Source organism: Trichomycterus rosablanca, chromosome 4, assembly GCF_030014385.1.
Source record: "Trichomycterus rosablanca isolate fTriRos1 chromosome 4, fTriRos1.hap1, whole genome shotgun sequence".
Lineage (NCBI taxonomy): Eukaryota > Metazoa > Chordata > Actinopteri > Siluriformes > Trichomycteridae > Trichomycterus > Trichomycterus rosablanca.
Window position 1 is genome coordinate 41,994,362 of NC_085991.1, and position 21,721 is coordinate 42,016,082.

The 21,721-nt window shown below is 39.6% G+C and overlaps 1 protein-coding gene across 1 annotated transcript; it reads left to right on the forward strand.

The window, feature by feature from the left end:
* Positions 1-1,486: 1,486 nt before the first annotated feature.
* zgc:92429 (uncharacterized protein LOC445063 homolog) lies at positions 1,487-21,133 on the forward strand. Its single transcript, XM_062993337.1, has 11 exons — positions 1,487-1,701; positions 2,938-2,987; positions 4,555-4,611; positions 9,515-9,669; positions 9,892-9,995; positions 10,519-10,571; positions 13,390-13,460; positions 14,864-14,966; positions 16,020-16,139; positions 19,771-19,833; positions 20,653-21,133. The coding sequence occupies exons 1-11, from the start codon at positions 1,638-1,640 to the stop codon at positions 20,965-20,967; spliced, it is 1,155 nt and encodes a 384-aa protein (XP_062849407.1). The 5' UTR covers positions 1,487-1,637; the 3' UTR covers positions 20,968-21,133.
* Positions 21,134-21,721: the final 588 nt, after the last annotated feature.

The window sequence follows — 21,721 nt, forward strand, 5'->3', positions numbered from 1 at the left end:
TACAGTGATCAGCCATAACATTAAAATCACCTCCTTGTTTCTACACTCACTGTCCATTTTATCAGCTCTTCCTACCATATAGGAGCACTGTGTAGTTCTACAATCACTGACTGTAGTCCATCTATTTTTCTACATACTTTTTTTAGCCTGCTTTCACCCTGTTCTTCAATGATCAGGACCACTATAGAGCAGGTATTATTTAGGTGTTGGATCATTCTCAGCACTGCAGTGACACTGACATGGTGGTGTTGTGTTAGTGTGTGTTGTGCTGGTATGAGTGGATCAGACACAGCAGTGCTGCTGGAGTTTATAAGCACCTCACTGTCACTGCTGGACTGAGAATAGTCCACCAACCAAAAATATATCCAGCCTGTGACCACTGATGAAGGTCTAGAAGATGACCAACTCAAACAGCAGCAATAGATGAGCGATCGTCTCTGACTTTACATCTACAAGGTGGACCAACTAGGTAGGAGTGTCTAATAGAGTGGACAGTGAGTGGACACGGTATTTATAAACTCCAGCAGCGCTGCTGTGTCTTATCCACTCATACCAGCACAACACACACTAACACACCACCACCATGTCAGTGTCACTGCAGGGCTGAGAATGATCCAACACCCAAATAATACCTGCTCTGTGAGGGTCCTGACCATTGAAGAGCAAAGTAAAAAAAGGGTATGTAGAGAAATAGATGGACTACAGTCAGTAATTGTAGAACTAGTGCTCATATGCTAAGTGGAGCTGATAAAATGGACAATATAGGACAATTAATGTAACACTGTGATAAAAAGGTGTCTGTCCCTTTTTATGAGTCGAAGACATACAATTCTACTTTTGTGTAGAGTCTGCATGTTCTCTGTGTCTCCCTGGATTTCCTCAGGGTGCTCCAGTTTCTTTCCACAAGTTCAAAGACCTGCAGTCAGTCTAATTGGACCTACTAAAAATTGCCGTGTGTGTGTGTGTGTGTGTGTGTGTGTGTGTGTGTGTGTGTGTGTGTGTGTGTGTGTGTGTGTGTGTGTGTGTGTGTGTGTGTGTGTGTGTGTGTGTGTGTGTGTGTGTGTGTGTGTGTGTGTGTGTGTGTGTGTGTGTGTGTGTGTGTGTGTGTGTGTGTGTGTGTGTGTGTGTGTGTGTGTGTGTGTGTGTGTGTGTGTGTGTGTGTGTGTGTGTGTGTGTGTGTGTGTGTGTGTGTGTGTGTGTGTGTGTGTGTGTGTGTGTGTGTGTGTGTGTGTGTGTTGGAATGCAGTAATTATTCTGTGTACTATAATTCTCTTTGGGTTTTTTTATTCTGTTACAGTTCTGTTTCTCTTTTTGGTTCCTGCTTTGTGTCAGGGAGGAGCTCCGGCTATCAGGAATGACAACCTCCTCAGATAAAACCTAACAGCTGTGAGGTGTGAGGTGCTCTGGACTATTTATAACTTCATTCGGTCTGTTTCCTCTCCACTCAGGACTCCTGTTGCTGCTTCTAGATCTCTCCGGCCTTTCACATGAAAGTTCTGGAGAGTGGAAAACGTGCAGGTAGGAGTCTTTAAGGGCCTGTGGTGGACCAGAAGAGGATCAGATTAACAAGAGTGACTCCTCAGTTAATTAACAGATCTAAACAGTAACTATAGTAATTAAGGGCAGGTTATATCAGTATGGCTTTACTGTGTTATAACAGAGGTTGTGGAGAAAGATATGATGAGGATAAGAACTCAGATGGTAAGTTCTACTATGTCTTTATTAATTTATTACTTATACATCACTTACCTATCATGTACTTGCTTTACATACCACCTACTTACCTTAGGGTACAGCTTACCTTACATATTTAACTACCTTAGTAACTTAGTACTTACATACTGCCTACTTATTTTAACTTAAATACTACTTTACCTACTACCTACATACTACTTATATCACCATACTTCTTACTTAAATACTACTTTCATGTGCAATTACTTACTATGTATGTATTTTACTGACAATCTAATCTCACTACCACTACAGTTACCTATTATATACTTTCTTTACTAATGTTACTTACTAGCTGCTTATTGTAGTAACACTTACAGTACATGCACATTTGCTTACTTTATTGCCTACTTACAGTATATACTTATGTTATATACTTTGATTACTTTCTTTATCTAATTACATTTTAAACATACCTTTAAAAAAAAAATTTTTACCTGCTCATGTAACCTGCCTACCGGGTCACTTGTTACTTGATATACTTTACTTACTACACATGCTTAATTATATTTTGTTCCTTTTCATTAACTACTTGACCTGGGCAGGGTCATGGCAGGTCTAGTTCTACAGGATTTCACTGTACAGGGCTCCAATCCATGACAGAGCTTCAGCCATCCCCTCAGACATAGCCCATTATGTCCATATAGATGCACGGCCAGCCGATAGTGGGGTGGGCTAGTATAATAGACCTGGTTTAAGGTGTAAATTTTATTAGGGTGGTAATACCACATGGGACACATTTTTAAAGATTTTTAATTGTGCGTTCTTTTGTACCAAGGCCGTAATCATAATATATATTGGGGGGACCCAATACTCAGATATAATCAAAATTTTACACCAGTATAGTGTTCCAATAAGTATTTGATATGGCGGGAATGTGTAGATTTTTGGACCACACAATAGAAAGAGTTGAGCTGTGATTGTTACACATGGTTGTAGAGTAAATACTTGACACCCACAGTCTTCCTACCAGCTGTTCCTGACTGCCATAAATGTTCTCGTCTTTGATTGGTCCACTGAGGCAGGGACAGATGGCTAGCACTGTGCTGTGTGACAGGGTGGGACAGGAGAGTCATGCTGTGAGACGACATACAGCACACACACATATCTAAACAGTGAGAGACGGGAACTGATGTGTAATGCTTTGTTAAACGTTTCTCTTTTCTTTTAAGCATCTCAATGTTTCTTTCTCTCTTTATGTAGATGCATGCCATTATCACCCTGGAGTGCCTATTTTCCATGATGCCCTGAAGGTGAGCACACGCTGAGAGGGGTCTAGTCCTAATACATTGACTAATTACATTACCGGTGGGAGTTCACTATTAAAAAACATTTAGATGTAATCAGTTCATTTCGTGTGGATAATACAAAAGTAAATTGCTTATGCTGTAACATTTACTGATGCATAAAGTTAGACGACCGCAGGTTATTAGTCTTCCAAGATACTGTTTCTATGTTGTTCAACACACACTTTGGTATTTATTTAATAATAATGGAACAGTAAAGTCAAATATTAATAAAAAAAAGTTAATAATCTGTTGTATACACTGATCAGCCATAACATTACAACCACCTTATTTCTACACTCACTGTTCATTTTATCAGCTCCACTTACCATATAGAAGCACTTTGTAGTTCTACAATTACTGACTGTAGTTCATCTGTTTCTCTACATACTTTTTTAGCCTGTTCTTCAATGATCAGGGACCCCCACAGGACCACCACAGAGCAGGTATTATTTAGGTGGTGGATCATTCTCAGCACTGCAGTGACACTGACATGGTGGTGGTGTGTTAGTGTGTGTTGTGCTGGTATGAGTAGATCAGACACAGCAGCGCTGCTGGAGTTTTTAAATACCATGTCCACTCACTGTCCACTCTATTAAACACTCCTACCTAGTTGGTTCACCTTGTAGATGTAAAGTCAGAGACGATCGCTCATCTATTGCTGCTGTTTGAGTTGGTCATCTTCTAGACCTTCATCCGTGGTCACAGGACGCTGCCCACGGGGCGCTGTTGGCTGGATATTTTTGGTTGGTAGACTATTCTCAGTCCAGCAGTGACAGTGAGGTGTTTAAAAACTCCAGGAGCACTGCTGTGTTTTATCCACTCATACCAGCACAACACACACTAACACAACACCATGTCAGTATCGTTGCAGTGCTGAGAATGATCCACTACCTAAATAATATCTACTCTGCAGTGGTCCTGGGAGAGTCCTGACCATTGAGGAACAGCATGAAATTCTAATTGTAGAACTACAAAGTGCTTCTATATGGTAAGTGGAGCTGATAAAATGGACAGTAAGTGCAGAAACAAGAAGGTGGTTTTAATGTTATGGCTGATCGGTGTATGACATAGTTTATAGTTAACTATTTGCTGTTTTTTTTTTTTTTTTTATCTAAACAGCGATTCTTGTTAATAGCTTTTACAAAACGTAAATAATTACAACTATTTTTCTTTAAAAATACATTTTTTAAATATTGTTTTTTTTTGTTTGTTTTATAGCTAACGTTATTTAAAATCTGTTCTTTTGGCGCCCAGGTGACGCAGTGGGATAATCCGCTAGCACACCAGCGCAAAAAATTTTGAACGCGCCATCTAGCAGGCACAATTGGCAGTGCTAGGGTGCGGGATGATCGGACTATGTGGGTGGGTTCTTTAAACGCTGTAGTTAACAACTATTAACAACTATATTTTTCAATTATTACATTCAAAATAATTTTGTGATTACCCCACCCCCCTCATCCCCCATACTGTAATTGCATTCATAACCTGTAGACAGTGGTGTAAATATGTGCTATTCTCTGTCTCTTCTCAGGGCTGGTCCTGCTGCAAGAAGAGAACTACAGACTTCTCTGAGTTTCTCTCAATCAAGGTTATTTGCCACAAATACATGTACAAGTCTTTACATTTACATTTTCAGCATTTAGCAGACGCTTCTATCCAAAGCAACTTACAGTATACTGTCTAAGCAATTGAGGGTTAAGGGTCTTGCTCAGGGGCCCAACAGTGGCAACCTGGCAGTAGTGGGGCTTGAACCAGCGACCTTTCTATTACTAGTCAAGTACCTTAACCACTAGGCTACAGCTGCCCTACGTCTTTAGTGCAGTTACTACACACATTTTCCTAAAAGTTTCTCTGTACTGAGAAATAAATTGAAAAGTGGATTAAGCTAAAGTTTAGGTCACAGTAAAATGATTCAAGTCATTAAAAGCTAAACAAAAAAAATGCATACACTGCAACAGTGATTTGTATTACACATATTACAGTAGACCCTTGAGTTACGAACGTTTACCATATGAACATGTTGGGTTTCGAACGATCTTTTTCAACTTAACGTATGAACAAATTTCAGATTACGAAACACGTGACGTCACGAACAAGTTGACTCAAAGTGTCTCTCTCTCTCTCTCTCTCTCTCTCTCTCTCTCTCTCTCTATATATATATATATATATATATATATACAGTGTATCACAAAAGTGAGTACACCCCTCACATTTCTGCAGATATTTAGGTATATCTTTTCATGGGACAACACTGACAAAATGACACTTTGACACAATGAAAAGTAGTCTGTGTGCAGCTTATATAACAGTGTAAATTTATTCTTCCCTCAAAATAACTCAATATACAGCCATTAATGTCTAAACCACCGGCAACAAAAGTGAGTACACCCCTAAGAGACTACACCCCTAAATGTCCAAACTGAGCACTGCTTGTCATTTTCCCTCCAAAATGTCATGTGATTTGTTAGTGTTACTAGGTCTCAGGTGTGCATAGGGAGCAGGTGTGTTCAATTTAGTAGTACAGCTCTCACACTCTCTCATACTGGTCACTGAAAGTTCCAACATGGCACCTCATGGCAAAGAACTCTCTGAGGATCTTAAAAGACAAATTGTCGCGCTACATGAAGATGGCCAAGGCTACAAGAAGATTGCCAACACCCTGAAACTGAGCTGCAGCACAGTGGCCAAGATCATCCAGCGTTTTAAAAGAGCAGGGTCCACTCAGAACAGACCTCGCGTCGGTCGTCCAAAGAAGCTGAGTGCACGTGCTCAGCGTCACATCCAGCTGCTGTCTTTGAAAGATAGGCGCAGGAGTGCTGTCAGCATTGCTGCAGAGATTGAAAAGGTGGGGGGTCAGCCTGTCAGTGCTCAGACCATACGCCGCACACTACATCAAATTGGTCTGCATGGCTGTCACCCCAGAAGGAAGCCTCTTCTGAAGTCTCTACACAAGAAAGCCCGCAAACAGTTTGCTGAAGACATGTCAACAAAGGACATGGATTACTGGAACCATGTCCTATGGTCTGATGAGACCAAGATTAATTTGTTTGGTTCAGATGGTCTCAAGCATGTGTGGCAGCAATCAGGTGAGGAGTACAAAGATAAGTGTGTCATGCCTACAGTCAAGCATGGTGGTGGGAATGCCATGGTCTGGGGCTGCATGAGTGCAGCAGGTGTTGGGGAGTTACATTTCATTGAGGGACGCATGAACTCCAATATGTACTGTGAAATACTGAAGCAGAGCATGATCCCCTCCCTCCGGAAACTGGGTCGCAGGGCAGTGTTCCAGCATGATAATTACCCCAAACACACCTCTAAGACGACCACTGCTTTATTGAAGAGGCTGAGGGTAAAGGTGATGGACTGGCCAAGCATGTCTCCAGACCTAAACCCAATAGAACATCTTTGGGACATCCTCAAGCGGAAGGTGGAGGAGCGCAAAGTCTCGAATATCCGCCAGCTCCGTGATGTCGTCATGGAGGAGTGGAAAAGCATTCCAGTGGCAACCTGTGAAGCTCTGGTACACTCCATGCCCAGGAGAGTTAAGGCAGTTCTGGGAAATAATGGTGGCCACACAAAATATTGACACTTCAGGAACTTTCACTAAGGGGTGTACTCACTTTTGTTGCCGGTGGTTTAGACATTAATGGCTGTATATTGAGTTATTTTGAGGGAAGAATAAATTTACACTGTTATATAAGCTGCACACAGACTACTTTTCATTGTGTCAAAGTGTCATTTTGTCAGTGTTGTATTCAGCCCCCTTGAACTTTTCAACCTTTTGCTACATTTCAGGCTTTAAACATAAAGATATGAAATTGTAATTTTTTGTGAAGAATCAATAACAAGTGCGACACAATTGTGAAGTGGAACGAAATTTATTGGATATTTTAAACTTTTTTTAGAAATAAAAACCTGAAAAGTGGGGCGTGCAATATTATTCAGCCCCTTTACTTTCAGTGCAGCAAACTCACTCCAGAAGTTCAGTGAGGATCTCTGAATGATCCAATGTTGACCTAAATGACTGATGGTGATAAATAGAATCCACCTGTGTGTAATCAAGTCTCCGTATAAATGCACCTGCTCTGTGATAGTCTCAGAGTTCTGTTTAAAGCGCAGAGAGCATCATGAAGACCAAGAAACACACCAGGCAGGTCCGAGATACTGTTGTGGAGAAGTTTAAAGCCGAATTTGGATACAAAAAGATTTCCCAAGCTTTAAACATCTCAAGGAGCACTGTGCAAGCGATCATATTGAAATGAAGGGAGTATCAGACCACTGCAAATCTACCAAGACCCGGCCGTCCCTCTAAACTTTCAGCTCAAACAAGGAGAAGACTGATCAGAGATGCAGTCAAGAGGCCCATGATCACTCTGAATGAACTGCAGAGATCTACAGCTGAGGTGGGAGAATCTGTCCATAGGACAACAATCAGTCGTACACTGCACAAATCTGGCCTTTATGGAAGAGTGGCAAGAAGAAAGCCATTTCTCAAAGATATCTATAAAAAGTCACCTGGGAGACACACCAAGCATGTGGAAGAAGGTGCTCTGGTCAGATGAAACCAAAATCGAACTTTTTGGCCACAACGCAAAACGTTATGTTTGGCATAAAAGCAACACAGCTCATCACCCTGAACACACCATCCCCACTGTCAAACATGGTGGTGGCAGCATCATGGTTTGGGCCTGCTTTTCTTCAGCAGGGACAGGGAAGATGGTTAAAATTGATGGGAAGATGGATGGAGCCAAATACAGGACCATTCTGGAAGAAAACCTGTTGCAGTCTGCAAAAGACCTGAGACTGGGACGGTGATTTATCTTCCAACAAGACAATGATCCAAAACATAAAGCAAAATCTACAATGGAATGGTTCACAAATAAACTTATCCAGGTGAAAATGGCCAAGTCAAAGTCCAGACCTGAATCCCATCGAGAATCTGTGGAAAGAGCTAAAAACTGCTGTTCACAAACGCTCTCCATCCAACCTCACTGAGCTCGAGCTGTTTTGCAAGGAAGAATGGGCAAAAATTTCAGTATCTCGATGTGCAAAACTAATAGAGACATACCCCAAGCGACTTGCAGCTGTAATCGCAGCAAAAGGTGGCGCTACAAAGTATTAACGCAAGGGGGCTGAATAATATTGCACGCCCCACTTTTCAGTTTTTTATTTCTAAAAAAAGTTTAAAATATCCAATAAATTTCGTTCCACTTCACCATTGTGTCCCGCTTGTTGTTGATTCTTCACAAAAAATTACAATTTCATATCTTTATGTTTAAAGCCTGAAATGTGGCAAAAGGTTGAAAAGTTCAAGGGGGCTGAATACTTTTGCAAGGCACTGTATATATATATATATATATATATATATATATATATATATATACAGTATATATATACTGTGAGCAAACATTCTGACAGCAGACAGTGTTTTTTTCAGTGTTTCCTTACATTTTGTAAAATTCTTTATTAAAATGGCCCCAGAGAAGGTACAGAGAAAGCGCAGTGGTGATAAAATGAACAAGTCTATTGCTATTTGTTGTTGTATAATTACTCCTGCCAGTAGCTGTCACTGTGTATCAGGCAGAGGGGACAGTGAGTGAGAGAGAAGAAGGAAATCGACTGAGTAAAGTATTCTTTCTTTAGCGCAATTACACCTTCAAAATACAACACTATTGAAATAAAGAAGGAGATAATAGAGAAATAAGATAAGAGATATACTTTATTTGTTATATATACATATACAGGTGTACAGTACAATGAAATTCTTTCTTCGCATATCCCAGCTTGTTTGGAAGCCGGGGTCAGAGCGCAGGGTCAGCCATCTTACGGCGCCCCTGGAGCAGACAGGGTTAAGGGCCTTGCATGGAAAAAATAGGTTTAACTAATGAACATTTTGACTTAAGAACAGCTTTTCAAAACCAATTAAATTCGTAAGTCAATGGTCTACTGTATTATGTTATTGTCTTATTATTCATATCTTTAAAATAAGTGTTTTAAATGTTCTATTTTTTCCCTGTACAAGACAACATGTTACAATACTTATTTTCTATGATATTGTTAATACCACGTATGATACACTGTATGGAGAATTTATTTATATATCACAGACTCTCTTAGTATTCGTTACCATCTCCTTTGTTGGCATACTTGCATTTCCCTGAGGCCGTGGTGCCTAACGGACCGCTCTCTGACAGAAAGGAAGGACAGGGAATTGACTAAATCCCTGCACATATTCATGGATTTACTGCCGAGTCCAGGTCTGGCAAGGGGTGTCATGCCACCTCTGGATCAAATTTTCTCTCCCAGGGTGGTTGCCTCGTGAGACCCTATATACATCGACACCAGGATGAGTTTTCAGGTATCAACAGACCATACAGGACCAGACCAGACCGAGCACCATGGACTCAGAAAATTGCAAGTGCCTTTTCTTTAATGAACTATAATTCAATAACTCTTTGTGTGATGCACACTTTTCATTGTGTATTCCTCAGGGCTGTGTTCGCGGGCGACACAGTAACGTAAAACCAGAGGAACCACTGAAGCCAGAGGTGAAGTCTGATAAAGGAGAACAGAAGATCCACAACAGTGAGGAGATCATCTACCAGGGTCCCAAATCTGCTGAGGCTCTGGAAAAAGAGAGGCCCAGGTACACATGCTTATTCTTTTCCTTTAGCTAGTTCTCTATATCCTGGTCACAAACACACAGTTTTGGTCAGAAATTTCCACAGTTTAGGAAATACAATAACATGGTTTGTAAAATGTCACAGAAATATCCAGCAAGCTTTCTGATTTTCTAACAGGTGCTGCTCAAAATCACCTGTATGTTTTAAAGGAAGGAAATGTAAACTCTGTGTGTCTGTTCCATCAGCTCAGACGAGCCCAAATCCAAGCTGAAGGTGAAGGTTTCACCCTCTTTGACTCAGATCCTGGAGAAAATGGAAATCAGTGAGAAAAAGAAGCAAGAAATCATTGGTGAGTAAAAATTTTTTTAAACACTATGCATATGTTGTCTGTCAAACCTCAATGGCACTTTTAAAGGGTTGATGAATAAATGTACTGAATTCTACACCTTATCTAACAATTATAATAAAAGTCAATCAGCCAAGACATGTTTGGTGTTTACTGTTGCTTGTTTAGCATAGCACGGATGGCATGTGAATAAGTAATATTAATATGTCAAGATATTTTTAGGATATTTTTGGCATTATATTGGCATTATTATAATTCTGTTAACTACACCAAACTCTTTAATTCAGTTAGCTATGGATGAATTCCTAGTTATTCAATTGGAAAAACTGCTCTGTAGGAAAAACAAAGCAGGTCCTCTCTGCTTTGTTCATGGCTGTGATTTGATCACTTGCAGCTTTACCTTTGCAATGACATACTGATTGCAATAAGCGATGAAGAAACATGGTTCTTCCTTTTTCTCTGTACTCATTGTTCCCATTTCCTGTCATGTGACACATCACTCTGCTTTGCTTGTTTTGTCCTGTAGAGAGCCAGAGTGTCATAGTTGGGACTAAGTGCAAGAACAAAGGATGCAAATCAGTAGGTGGTTTGTAAATGCAGATGTGTATTTATTCATTAATAATTACATCTTTCTTTTAATTTTATGACAATATAATCTGGCTAAGCTTAGAAATATCATGACGTATTTATTAGAAATACTGTGACAAAACTAGGGATGTAACGATGCACCACAAGACAGTTAAAAATCGGTGTACATGTGCCACGATTCGAATCGGTTATTCATTTAAGATGAATCGATATTCACTTTAAACAGCACTGGCGCTATTTACCTCGCCTGGTTGACGGTAGGGGATTTTCCAGCCAAATTTCCTTATGTGAGGATACTTTCTTTATTTGTATTCTTCAATTATTTATATAATGTTGGATTTGTTTTAAAATTTCATTTACACAATAAGCATTATTTGGCATAGTTTATACCTACCTCAGAAATAAAAGGGCATTCATTATTTAGTGCATAAAAGATAAGCACAAATACAATATTTTATTTTTTTAAAGAGAAATAATAAAAGGAAACTTTGTCATCATTTGTCTTCAATTTCATTTTGTTTAAAAAAAAAAATCGTAAAATCGTAATCCATATCCCATCGTTGGTAGAGTGTATCGTTACGTCCCTAGACAAAACTCATTTACTTCTAGCCTGTAACAAATGGGTCTATGTGTAACATGCTTGCTGTGAGACTTTGGTTTGACTAAAAGTGCAAGCTGGATGATAAATATGTTGATAACCACTGTTCAACATGCTGTATTATGTATTTACTGGGTGGCACAGTGGCTCGGTGGGTAGCACTGTTGTCTCATAGCAAGGAGTTCAGTTCAGTTCCCATCCTTTCTGTGTGGAGTTTGCATGTTCTCCCTGTGTTTGTGTAGGTTTTCTCTAGGAGCTCTGGTTTCCTCCTGCAATCCAAAGACATGCAAAGATACAAAATTACCTGTGATGGTGTTTGACATTGAACTTGAACTGATCAATTAACTCATCAATCAGCTGATGAATCATGTGTCCTGTCCTGCCAGGAATGTGTCCAAAGTGTAAAACATGACATTAAAATCCTAATACACAAACAATAATATTTAATGGCAATAAAAAGTGGGAAATTTTTCCCTCTAGTGGTCTGGTGGTATTAATGTCTTACATGGAAAAGAAAAAGTGAGGCATTCAAACTCAGTCACGCATGTTGGTGGCACTATTAGAGCTTTTTTTCTGTTTTTCTAGCTGATGTAATGAATTAGTGAATGGATTACAAAATTAAGATGATATTCTTGAATCTTGGATGTAATTGGGTGTCTTAAAACTTCTTAAATGCATGTCAGAACTGTGTTTGTAATGGCTCAATTTCAAATGCAACCCCTCAAATATGTGTACTGTACATAAAATACAGGCTCATATCAGATAACCAATACATAACTAGTTATGCCAAGTAAAATGTTCAAAGATTTGGTTTGTTGGTGGTTATTAAAGCAGATTTAGGATTAAAGGATTAAAGGATTTTAATGTCATGTTTTACACTTTGGTTACATTCATGACAGGAACGGTAGTTACTCATTACACAAGATTCATCAGTTTACAAGGTTATATCGAACACAGTCATGGTCAATTTAGTGTCTCCAATTGGACTGTGGGAGGAAACCGGAGCACCCAGAGGAAACCCACGCGGACACGGGGAGAACATGCAAACTCCACACAGAAGGGACCCGGGTTTGAGCCCCACCTGGAGCTTGAACCCAGGACGCTTGCTGTGAGGCGACAGTGCTACCCACTTATCCACAGTGCCACTGATTTATCTATGTAAAAACAGCAAATTAAGTCATATTTTCAGAAAACCCACAAAAATCTTAATATCATTAAATAAACTCAAGTTTAACCTAATTTACCAGAAGTGATCCCTGTTTAACCTCATAAATGTTTATATGTAAATGTTTTTATATGTAAACTTAAAATGTAAGGTGTTAAATAATAACGATTTAAAGAAAGTGACTGGTCATGAGATTAAAACTCCCACCCTTACTAAGCTCAAAGCTTTATAATAATAATAATAATAATTATTATTATTATTATTAATATTATTATTATTATTATTAATTATTATTATTATTATTATTATTATAGCTGATCACACCGCTAAGATTCAGACCCAGATCTCAGTGGTTGAGGGCTAGCTTAACAGCCTGCTGTGGCACTTGATCACCCACTAAACTAAATTATTAACTAAAAGTAAACAACAATAATATTAATATAAAACTACAACAACATATAAAACTAATTACACATTACAGTCCCTAAACCTGCATCAATAATCACTGACATCTCTGGTCTTTCAGTCTGCTGAGAGTCACTGCAGTAGCTTTAACAGGAATTAATCTCATTATCAGCTCAGGTTGCAGGTTTAGATCCCCCGGGAGGGGTCATTGATCTAACCCTTCCTGGTGAATCAATATCCATCTGTAAGGAAATAATGATGAGTAATAGCATGAAGATAATTGGCCAGGTATAAAGTAGGTTTGGTCATTACTTATTAACACATCCATTAGCTCATTAGCTCTCACTTAGTAACTGCACTGGATGTCTGTTTTTTACATAGACAGCTTAAACTGCTGTGAGTTGTATGTTTAAGGGGAGTAGAATAGCTTATACATTTTTGATTTTAGTATCCAATTTAGGCTTAAATACAGTTGGGGCACAGTGATGAAGTGTTTTAGATACAGTGTTGTAGTTCTGGATTGTACTCTCTGAGATGTAAAAGGAGGCAGTTAAAATTATTACAATGAATTATAAAAACAAAGTACAGGTAGACTGTGGGTCATATATAAATGCAATCAACTCACTATGGTGTGTTTATAGATGTACCAGTGTCCAGAAACAGATGCTGAGATTTGCACATATCACCCAGGAGCACCAGTCTTTCATGAAGGGTGAGTTTCTTATATATGGTTTTCTTTAATTCTAGCTTGGTAGATCTAAAAAAAAAAAAACAGTTAAGTACGTACTGTATTAATTTGTGCTATGCAGCTTTATAAATATATACACTCTGATCAGCCATAACATTAAAACCACCACCTTGTTTCTACACTCACTGTCCATTTTATCAGCTCCTCTTAGAAGCACTTTGTACTTCTACAATTACTGACTGCAGTCCATCTGTTTCTCTACATACTTTTTAAACCTGCTATCATCTTGTTTTTCCAATGGTCAGGACCCCCACAGGACCACCACAGAGTCCACTCTATTAGACACTCCTACCTAGTTGGTCCACCCTCTAGATGTAAAGTCAGAGACGATAGCTCATCTATTGCTGCTGTTTGAGTTGGTCATCTCCTAGACCTTTATCAGTGGTCACAGGACGCTGCCCACAGGCGCTGTTGGCTAGATATTTTTGGTTGGTGGACTATTCACAGTCCAGCAGTGACAGTGAGGTGTTTAAAAACTCCATCATCGCTGCTGTGTCTTATCCACTCATACCAGCACAACACACACTAACACACCACCACCATGTCAGTGTCACTGCAGTGCTGAGAATGATCCACCACCTAAATAATACCTACTCTGTGGTGGTCCTGGGAGAGTCCTGACCATTGAAGAACAGCATGAAAGGGGGCTAACAAAGTACAGTCAGTAACTGTAGAACTACAAAGTGCTTCTATATGGTCAAGGACGGATTAAGGATTAAAGAGTTGCCCAGGATCCTTAAAATGGAGGGCCCTCGGAAATAAAAATATATTGTATCATAAATGTTGATAGGCCCGGTCAGTAATCCAGCCATGTATATGGTAAGTGGAGCTGATAAAATGGACAGTGAGTTTAGAAACAAGAAGGTGGTTTTAATGTTATGGCTGATCGGTATATACAAACTTATAGTGCAGCAGCAAACCTGCCTGCCCGTGGGACACTATTCAGTGTATAGGATGTTATTTGAAACACAGCAGGTCTCTTCAGCTCCGTGAGGCTGCTCATGTTTATGGTTTCATTCTGATGTATTAGGTGAATATGATTCTCTTATCTATTTCATTTGTTTGACATTTTCAATAAAAAAATTTTTAACTCTCAACTCGCTCAAACTTTAGTGAGTTGCAGCTGGGGCGTGGCGAATTTACTAACATAAATCATAAAATGTTTGGGCGCCAAATAAAATAAGATATTATGAACTGAATAAATTGTTATTGAAGTGTCATGGCTGATTTGCATTGTTTGTTTGGATACCTGTATCCTAAATTCACATAATTCAGATCAGACTGTATTAAGGTGTTTTCTGTGCTGAGACAGATGCACACAGATTAATTTTTTTGATTTATTTTGATTTGTTTTCACCATCCCTCAGATACAAATACTGGAGCTGCTGCTGTATAAAGACCACTGACTTTAATGCTTTTCTGGATCAAAAGGGCTGTACTACAGGCAAACACTGCTGGTTCCAAAAACAGGTACGCAATCTTTTACTTTCTGTTAATAAATGTTGTATTATTAATAATATGTTAAGGATGGGCCGCTCAGGTGGCGCAGCGGTAAAAACACACGCTGGAACCAGAGCTGGGATCTCAAATACAACGTATCGAATCTCAGCTCTGCCTGCCGGCTAAGGCTGAGCGGCCACATGAACAACGATTGGCCTGTTGTTCAGATATGGGCGGGACTAAGCCGGATGGGGTCTCTCTTTCATGACTGGTGCAATTATGACCTCTGCTGGCTGATTGATGGTGCCTGCTCAGAGATGAGAAAAGAGTGCTCTCAGGGTGTGTCTCTCCGTACACAACGCTGAGCTGCACTGCACTTGTCAAAAGTGTAGGTGATAAGATGCATATGGCATGCTGCCCATGTGTCGGAGGGGGCATGGGTTAGCTTCGTTCTCCTCAATCACAGCAGGGATCGGCATTGGTGGAGAGGAAGCATGACGCAATCTGGCAATTGGACGCGCTAAAAAGGGAGAAAAAGGGGAGAAAATGCATAAAGAAAATACAAATAATAATAATAATATGTTAAAGATTTTACATTTATAGAGATTTTACATTCCTTATAATGTTTATTTGAATGAAAAACCAAAGATAAACTTTAATTATTCTGAAAATAGAAATCCTTATTTTTAATAATCAGGCTTATTATTATTATTATTACTATTACTATTATTATTATTATTACTATTTTTATTATTATTATTATTATTATTATTATTATTATTATTATTACTATTTTTATTATTATTATTATTATTATTATTATTATTATTATTATTCAAGTCACATACTTTTGACCATAGAGTGTATGTTCCAAATTTCTTTTACTAGAAATATACTACAGTCTTTTCAAGTGTAAACCTTATTACTGACAATAAATTTTAAATAATCCACAGATTACATATTAAACACTGTTGGAGTATTTCTTTAATCTATGATGCTGATGAAATTTTCAAGATTCAGATGTAATTTCGTACATGAGAATATTTCAATACAATACTGATTAAGTTGTACTGTTGTTGGCAGGATAAGAAAAAGGTGGCATGTCGGTTTGACTGGCACCAGACGGGAAACCAGGTAGTGATCACCATATATGCCAAGAACGCCAGCCCTGATCATTCCTATGTTGAGGCTAACCAGACATCGGTGAGTGCACAGCTTATTTCTATAGGTAATGGCTGTTAGATTTTTGTTAATGGGTAGTGGGCAGCATGGTGGCTAAGTGGGTAGCACTGTCGCCTCACAGCAAGAAGGTCCTGGGTTTGATCCCCAGGTGGGGCGGTCCGGGTCCTTTCTGTGTGGAGTTTGCATGTTCTCCCTGTGTCTGCGTGGGTTTTCTCCGGGAGCTCCGGTTTCCTCCCACAGTCCAAAGACATGCAAGTGAGGTGAATTGGAGATACAAAATTGTCCATGATTGTGTTTGATATAAGCTTGTGAACTGATGAAGCTTGTGTAATGAGTAGCTACCGTTCCTGTCATGAATGTAACCAAAGTATAAAACATGATGTTAAAATCCTAATAAACAAACAAACATGTTGATGGGTAGTTGTTAAGATAAGGGTTTGAAAGATGATCCTTACAACAGGATCAGTTAAGCAGGGGATGCACTAGCCCAGTCCTAAAGTGGTCCACAGAGTCCAGCACATTTTGGATTTTTTTTTCTGTGTAAAGATGTCTGAATCATCAGCAGAAAAATATTCAAGTGTTCTGAACTCCAAAACAATCCAAAATTACAATCCAAACTCAAGGTCAGAGAACACACAAGGTCTATAAAGGATCTATAAACAGGCTGTAGTAGACAAGACTAATACAGAGGGTCAAAGATACAACACTGCGGTCGAGATCAAAGGCAATTGATTCGGATAAAGTGCTCAGTACAGGCTGTGAGTGGTGCTAATACCTTGTACTGGTCTGTGGGGACAAACAGCCTGTAATACATGAACAGAAACAAGTCACAGGTGAAACTCATCAACAAAATTAGGGAGAAACTGAAAATGAGTAATAAGACTAAAACAGGTGGAAAAAATGAAAACAGGTGTACATACCAAAACAGGTGGAAAAAGGAAAACTGATATTACATAGGGAACACAAGGTATTACATAGGGAATTTAACTTTTTTATCAAAGGTTTTTAATAATGACATGAAAGAATAGATATACACACACATATACACCGATCAACCATAACATCCTTGTTTCTACACTTACTGTCCATTTTATCAGCTCCACTTACCATATAAGAGCACTTTGTAGTTCTACAATTACTGACTGTAGTCCATCTATTTCTCTGCATGCTTTGTTAGCCCCCTTTCATTCTGTTCTTTTATGATCAGGACCCCCACAGGACCACCACAGAGCAGGTATTATTTGGTTGGTGGATCATTCTCAGCACTGCAGTGACACTGACATGGTGGTGGTGTGTTAGTGTGTGTTGTGCTGGTATGAGTGGATCAGACACAGCAGCGCTACTAAATATTGTGTTCACTCACTGTCCACTCTATTAGACACTCCTACCTAGTTGGTCCACCTTGTAGATGTAAAGTCAGAGACGATCGCTCATCTATTGCTGCTGTTTGAGTTGGTCATCTTCGAGACCTTCATCAGTGGTCACAGGACGCTGCCCACAGGGTGCTGTTGGCTGGATATATTTTTGGTTGGTGGACTATTCTCAGTCCAGCAGTGACAGTGAGGTGTTTAAAAACTCCATCAGCGCTGCTGTGTCTGATCCACTCATACCAGCACAACACACACTAACACACCACCACCATGTCAGTGTCACTGCAGTGCTGAGAATGATCCACCACCCAAATAATACCTGCTCTGTAGTGGTCCTGTGGGGGTCCTGACCATTGAAGAAAAGAGTAAACGGAGGTTAAAAATTTATGTAGAGAAATAGATGGACTACAGTCAGTAATTGTAGAACTACAAAGTGCTTCTGTATGGTAAGTGGAGCTGATAAAATGGACAGTGAGTGTAGAAACAAGGAGGTGGTTTTAATGTTATGGCTGATCGGTATACAGTGTATCACAAAAGTGAGTACACCCCTCACATTTCTGCAAATATTTTATTATATCTTTTCATGGGACAACACTATAGACATGAAACTTGGATATAACTTAGAGTAGTCAGTGTACAGCTTGTATAGCAGTGTAGATTTACTGTCTTCTGAAAATAACTCAACACACAGCCATTAATGTCTAAATAGCTGGCAACATAAGTGAGTACACCCCACAGTGAACATGTCCAAATTGTGCCCAAAGTGTCAATATTTTGTGTGACCACCATTATTATCCAGCACTGCCTTAACCCTCCTGGGCATGGAATTCACCAGAGCTGCACAGGTTGCTACTGGAATCCTCTTCCACTCCTCCATGATGACATCACGGAGCTGGTGGATGTTAGACACCTTGAACTCCTCCACCTTCCACTTGAGGATGCGCCACAGGTGCTCAATTGGGTTTAGTCCATCACCTTTACCTTCAGCTTCCTCAGCAAGGCAGTTGTCATCTTGGAGGTTGTGTTTGGGGTCGTTATCCTGTTGGAAAACTGCCATGAGGCCCAGTTTTCGAAGGGAGGGGATCATGCTCTGTTTCAGAATGTCACAGTACATGTTGGAATTCATGTTTCCCTCAATGAACTGCAGCTCCCCAGTGCCAGCAACACTCATGCAGCCCAAGACCATGATGCTACCACCAACATGCTTGACTGTAGGCAAGATACAGTTGTCTTGGTACTTCTCACCAGGGCGCCGCCACACATGCTGGACACCATCTGAGCCAAACAAGGTTATCTTGGTCTCGTCAGACCACAGGGCATTCCAGTAATCCATGTTCTTGGACTGCTTGTTTTCAGCAAACTGTTTGCTGGCTTTCTTGTGCGTCAGCTTCTCTCTGGGATGACGACCATGCAGACCGAGTTGATGCAGTGTGCGGCGTATGGTCTGAGCACTGACAGGCTGACCTCCCACGTCTTCAACCTCTGCAGAAATGCTGGCAGCACTCATGTGTCTATTTTTTAAAGCCAACCTCTGGATATGACGCCGAACACGTGGACTCAACTTCTTTGGTCGACCCTGGCGAAGCCTGTTCCGAGTGGAACCTGTCCTGGAAAATTGCTGTATGACCTTGGCCACCATGCTGTAGCTCAGTTTCATGGTGTTAGCAATCTTCTTATAGCCCAGGCCATCTTTGTGGAGAGCAACAATTCTATTTCTCACATCCTCAGAGAGTTCTTTGCCATGAGGTGCCATGTTGAATATCCAGTGGCCAGTATGAGAGAATTGTACCCAAAACACCAAATTTAACAGCCCTGCTCCCCATTTACACCTGGGACCTTGACACATGACACCAGGGAGGGACAACGACACATTTGGGCACAATTTGGACATGTTCACTGTGGGGTGTACTCACTTATGTTGCCAGCTATTTAGACATTAATGGCTGTGTGTTGAGTTATTTTCAGAAGACAGTAAATCTACACTGCTATACAAGTTGTACACTGACTACTCTAAGTTATATCCAAGTTTCATGTCTATAGTGTTGTCCCATGAAAAGATATAATGAAATATTTGCAGAAATGTGAGGGGTGTACTCACTTTTGTGATACACTGTATATATGTGTGTGTAATTTTATAATATTAATATAATATATTATATTATCACAAATACATTTAAGTATTACATTTTTCCTTGCATTTTCTTTCTTTCTCCTCTCTGTTACACTACAAGCTCTTTGTTTTTAAATAGTATATTTTAAATGATTTTCTTCTGTACCAACAGCTGACGTGTCATATTCAGTTTGAGAATGATAAGGCGTTTCACAAAGAAATTCATCTGTGGGGGGTAAGTGTTCACAAACTCAAAGAGAATGTGCATGCAAACACTGACAGTTTGTGTATCACATTGGCAGTACTGTACTTTAAGATAGGCTTATAGCCTTGCTATGGTAAGCTCCATGGTAGATGGGATGGTACAGTACACTCAATATTCTATGCTTCCATATGTGGTAATTTACATTTACATTTTTGGCATTTAGCAGATGCTTTTATCCAAAACGACTTACATTGCAGTGTACAGTGTGAGCAATTGAGGGTTAAGGGCCTTGCTTAAGGGCCCAACAGCAGCAACCTGGCAGTGGTGAGGCCTGAACCAGCACCCATCTGGTTACTAGTCCCAGTACCTTAACCACTAGGCTACTGGTTGCCCTGTTACCATTGCCATTTAAAACAGTGGTTCTCAATCTTTTTGTCAGCTGGGCCACAGCTGGCAGTGACTGTAGCCAAAAGTAAACCCTGAAGACTGCACACATGCATTATAGTAATATTAGAGCTATAAGAAAGAATTGAATGCCAAACCCCACTGTGGCAAATAGTTAATAAGCTGCACGTTATGATCACTTTTTTCAGCACAACAGTATTTAGTAGAGTCTCTTATTTCTTATTCCAAACGTCCCTAAGCAAACTGCATAGAGTTTAAAGCTGTATTGTTATTTTTTTAATTAACAACCTTAAGAATAACTACAGATAACAGAGTGCAATGGGAATTGGACACAATGGCTCAAGCTGGTTAAAAAAATGAATAAATATGCCACCGATGGCAATCCTAAAAATAAAAAGGTGCTAGTCAGCATCAGTCAGTCATCCCTGTTGGTTTTCCTTATAGGTTGTTGATGTTAAAAACAGCATCGTGAACATGGTGCCCTCTAAAGTGGAAGTGACCTTAAAGAAGGCTGACCCTGTGTCATGGGGTAAACTGGAAGATCCCAAACACAAACCTGAACCAGAGGTGACGGACGACGTCACCACAGAACAAGCAGATGAGAAACCAGAATGGTACATTTCTGATGATGACATCAGCGACTCAGATTGGGAGGACGACGAGGACAAGGGACAGAAAAAGGGCGAGAAAATAAACGAGCAGGATATGGATGGCCCTCCGATGCTGGAGGAGCCCCAGCTTGTGCCACCAGAAAAATAAAGACCATCTATTGCCATACAGGAACAATGTCAGTGATGTTTTTTCATAACAAGATGATTTTAATATTGGGATGGAATGTGTATGATGGTAAACTTTTATATAATTTCTGGAAATATGCTACAAGGTTTTCAAATCTGATATGCCAATAAAGGTTACATAACCAGTATCTCGATTATTAATATTATTAAGAATTAACAAATATGGCAAGATACGTTATTCTCTTTAAATCAATCAATTTAATAATATTTGGTTCACATATCCAAATAGTATTTTATAATTTAACCATGTACTGTGGTACCTTGTAACTCAACGTCCCCTAAACTCAAAATCTTTAAAACTCAAACCCTTCATCGAGAAATTTGTACCCTTAAACTCAACGTTTCCCTTAAACTCAACGTGTGTGCGACTGCTGCTTTGTTCAGCGCTCGGCTTGAGTGGTGAGGTAAAACGTCATCAAAGTGTCAATATGAGACGAATCTGCATTAGTGTGTGTAGAATCATCAAATTTACTCTGAAAGCTCCACATGTATCTGTGTTCAGCTGGATTTTCCTCCTGTTTCGCTTTTAAACTTGTGTTACAGCTTGAGGTTCTGACAAATTGTGAGAATCAGCTTTTCTCAGAGTTTAAAATGCTTATTGTTAAACAAACTTGTTGTAACAATGTATTAAAAGAACGACATAGAAACAGTGAACCTCTCTTAATTACTACTGCTTTTGAGTTCTCTCCACTGATTAAGAAGCATAAGGAAACAAA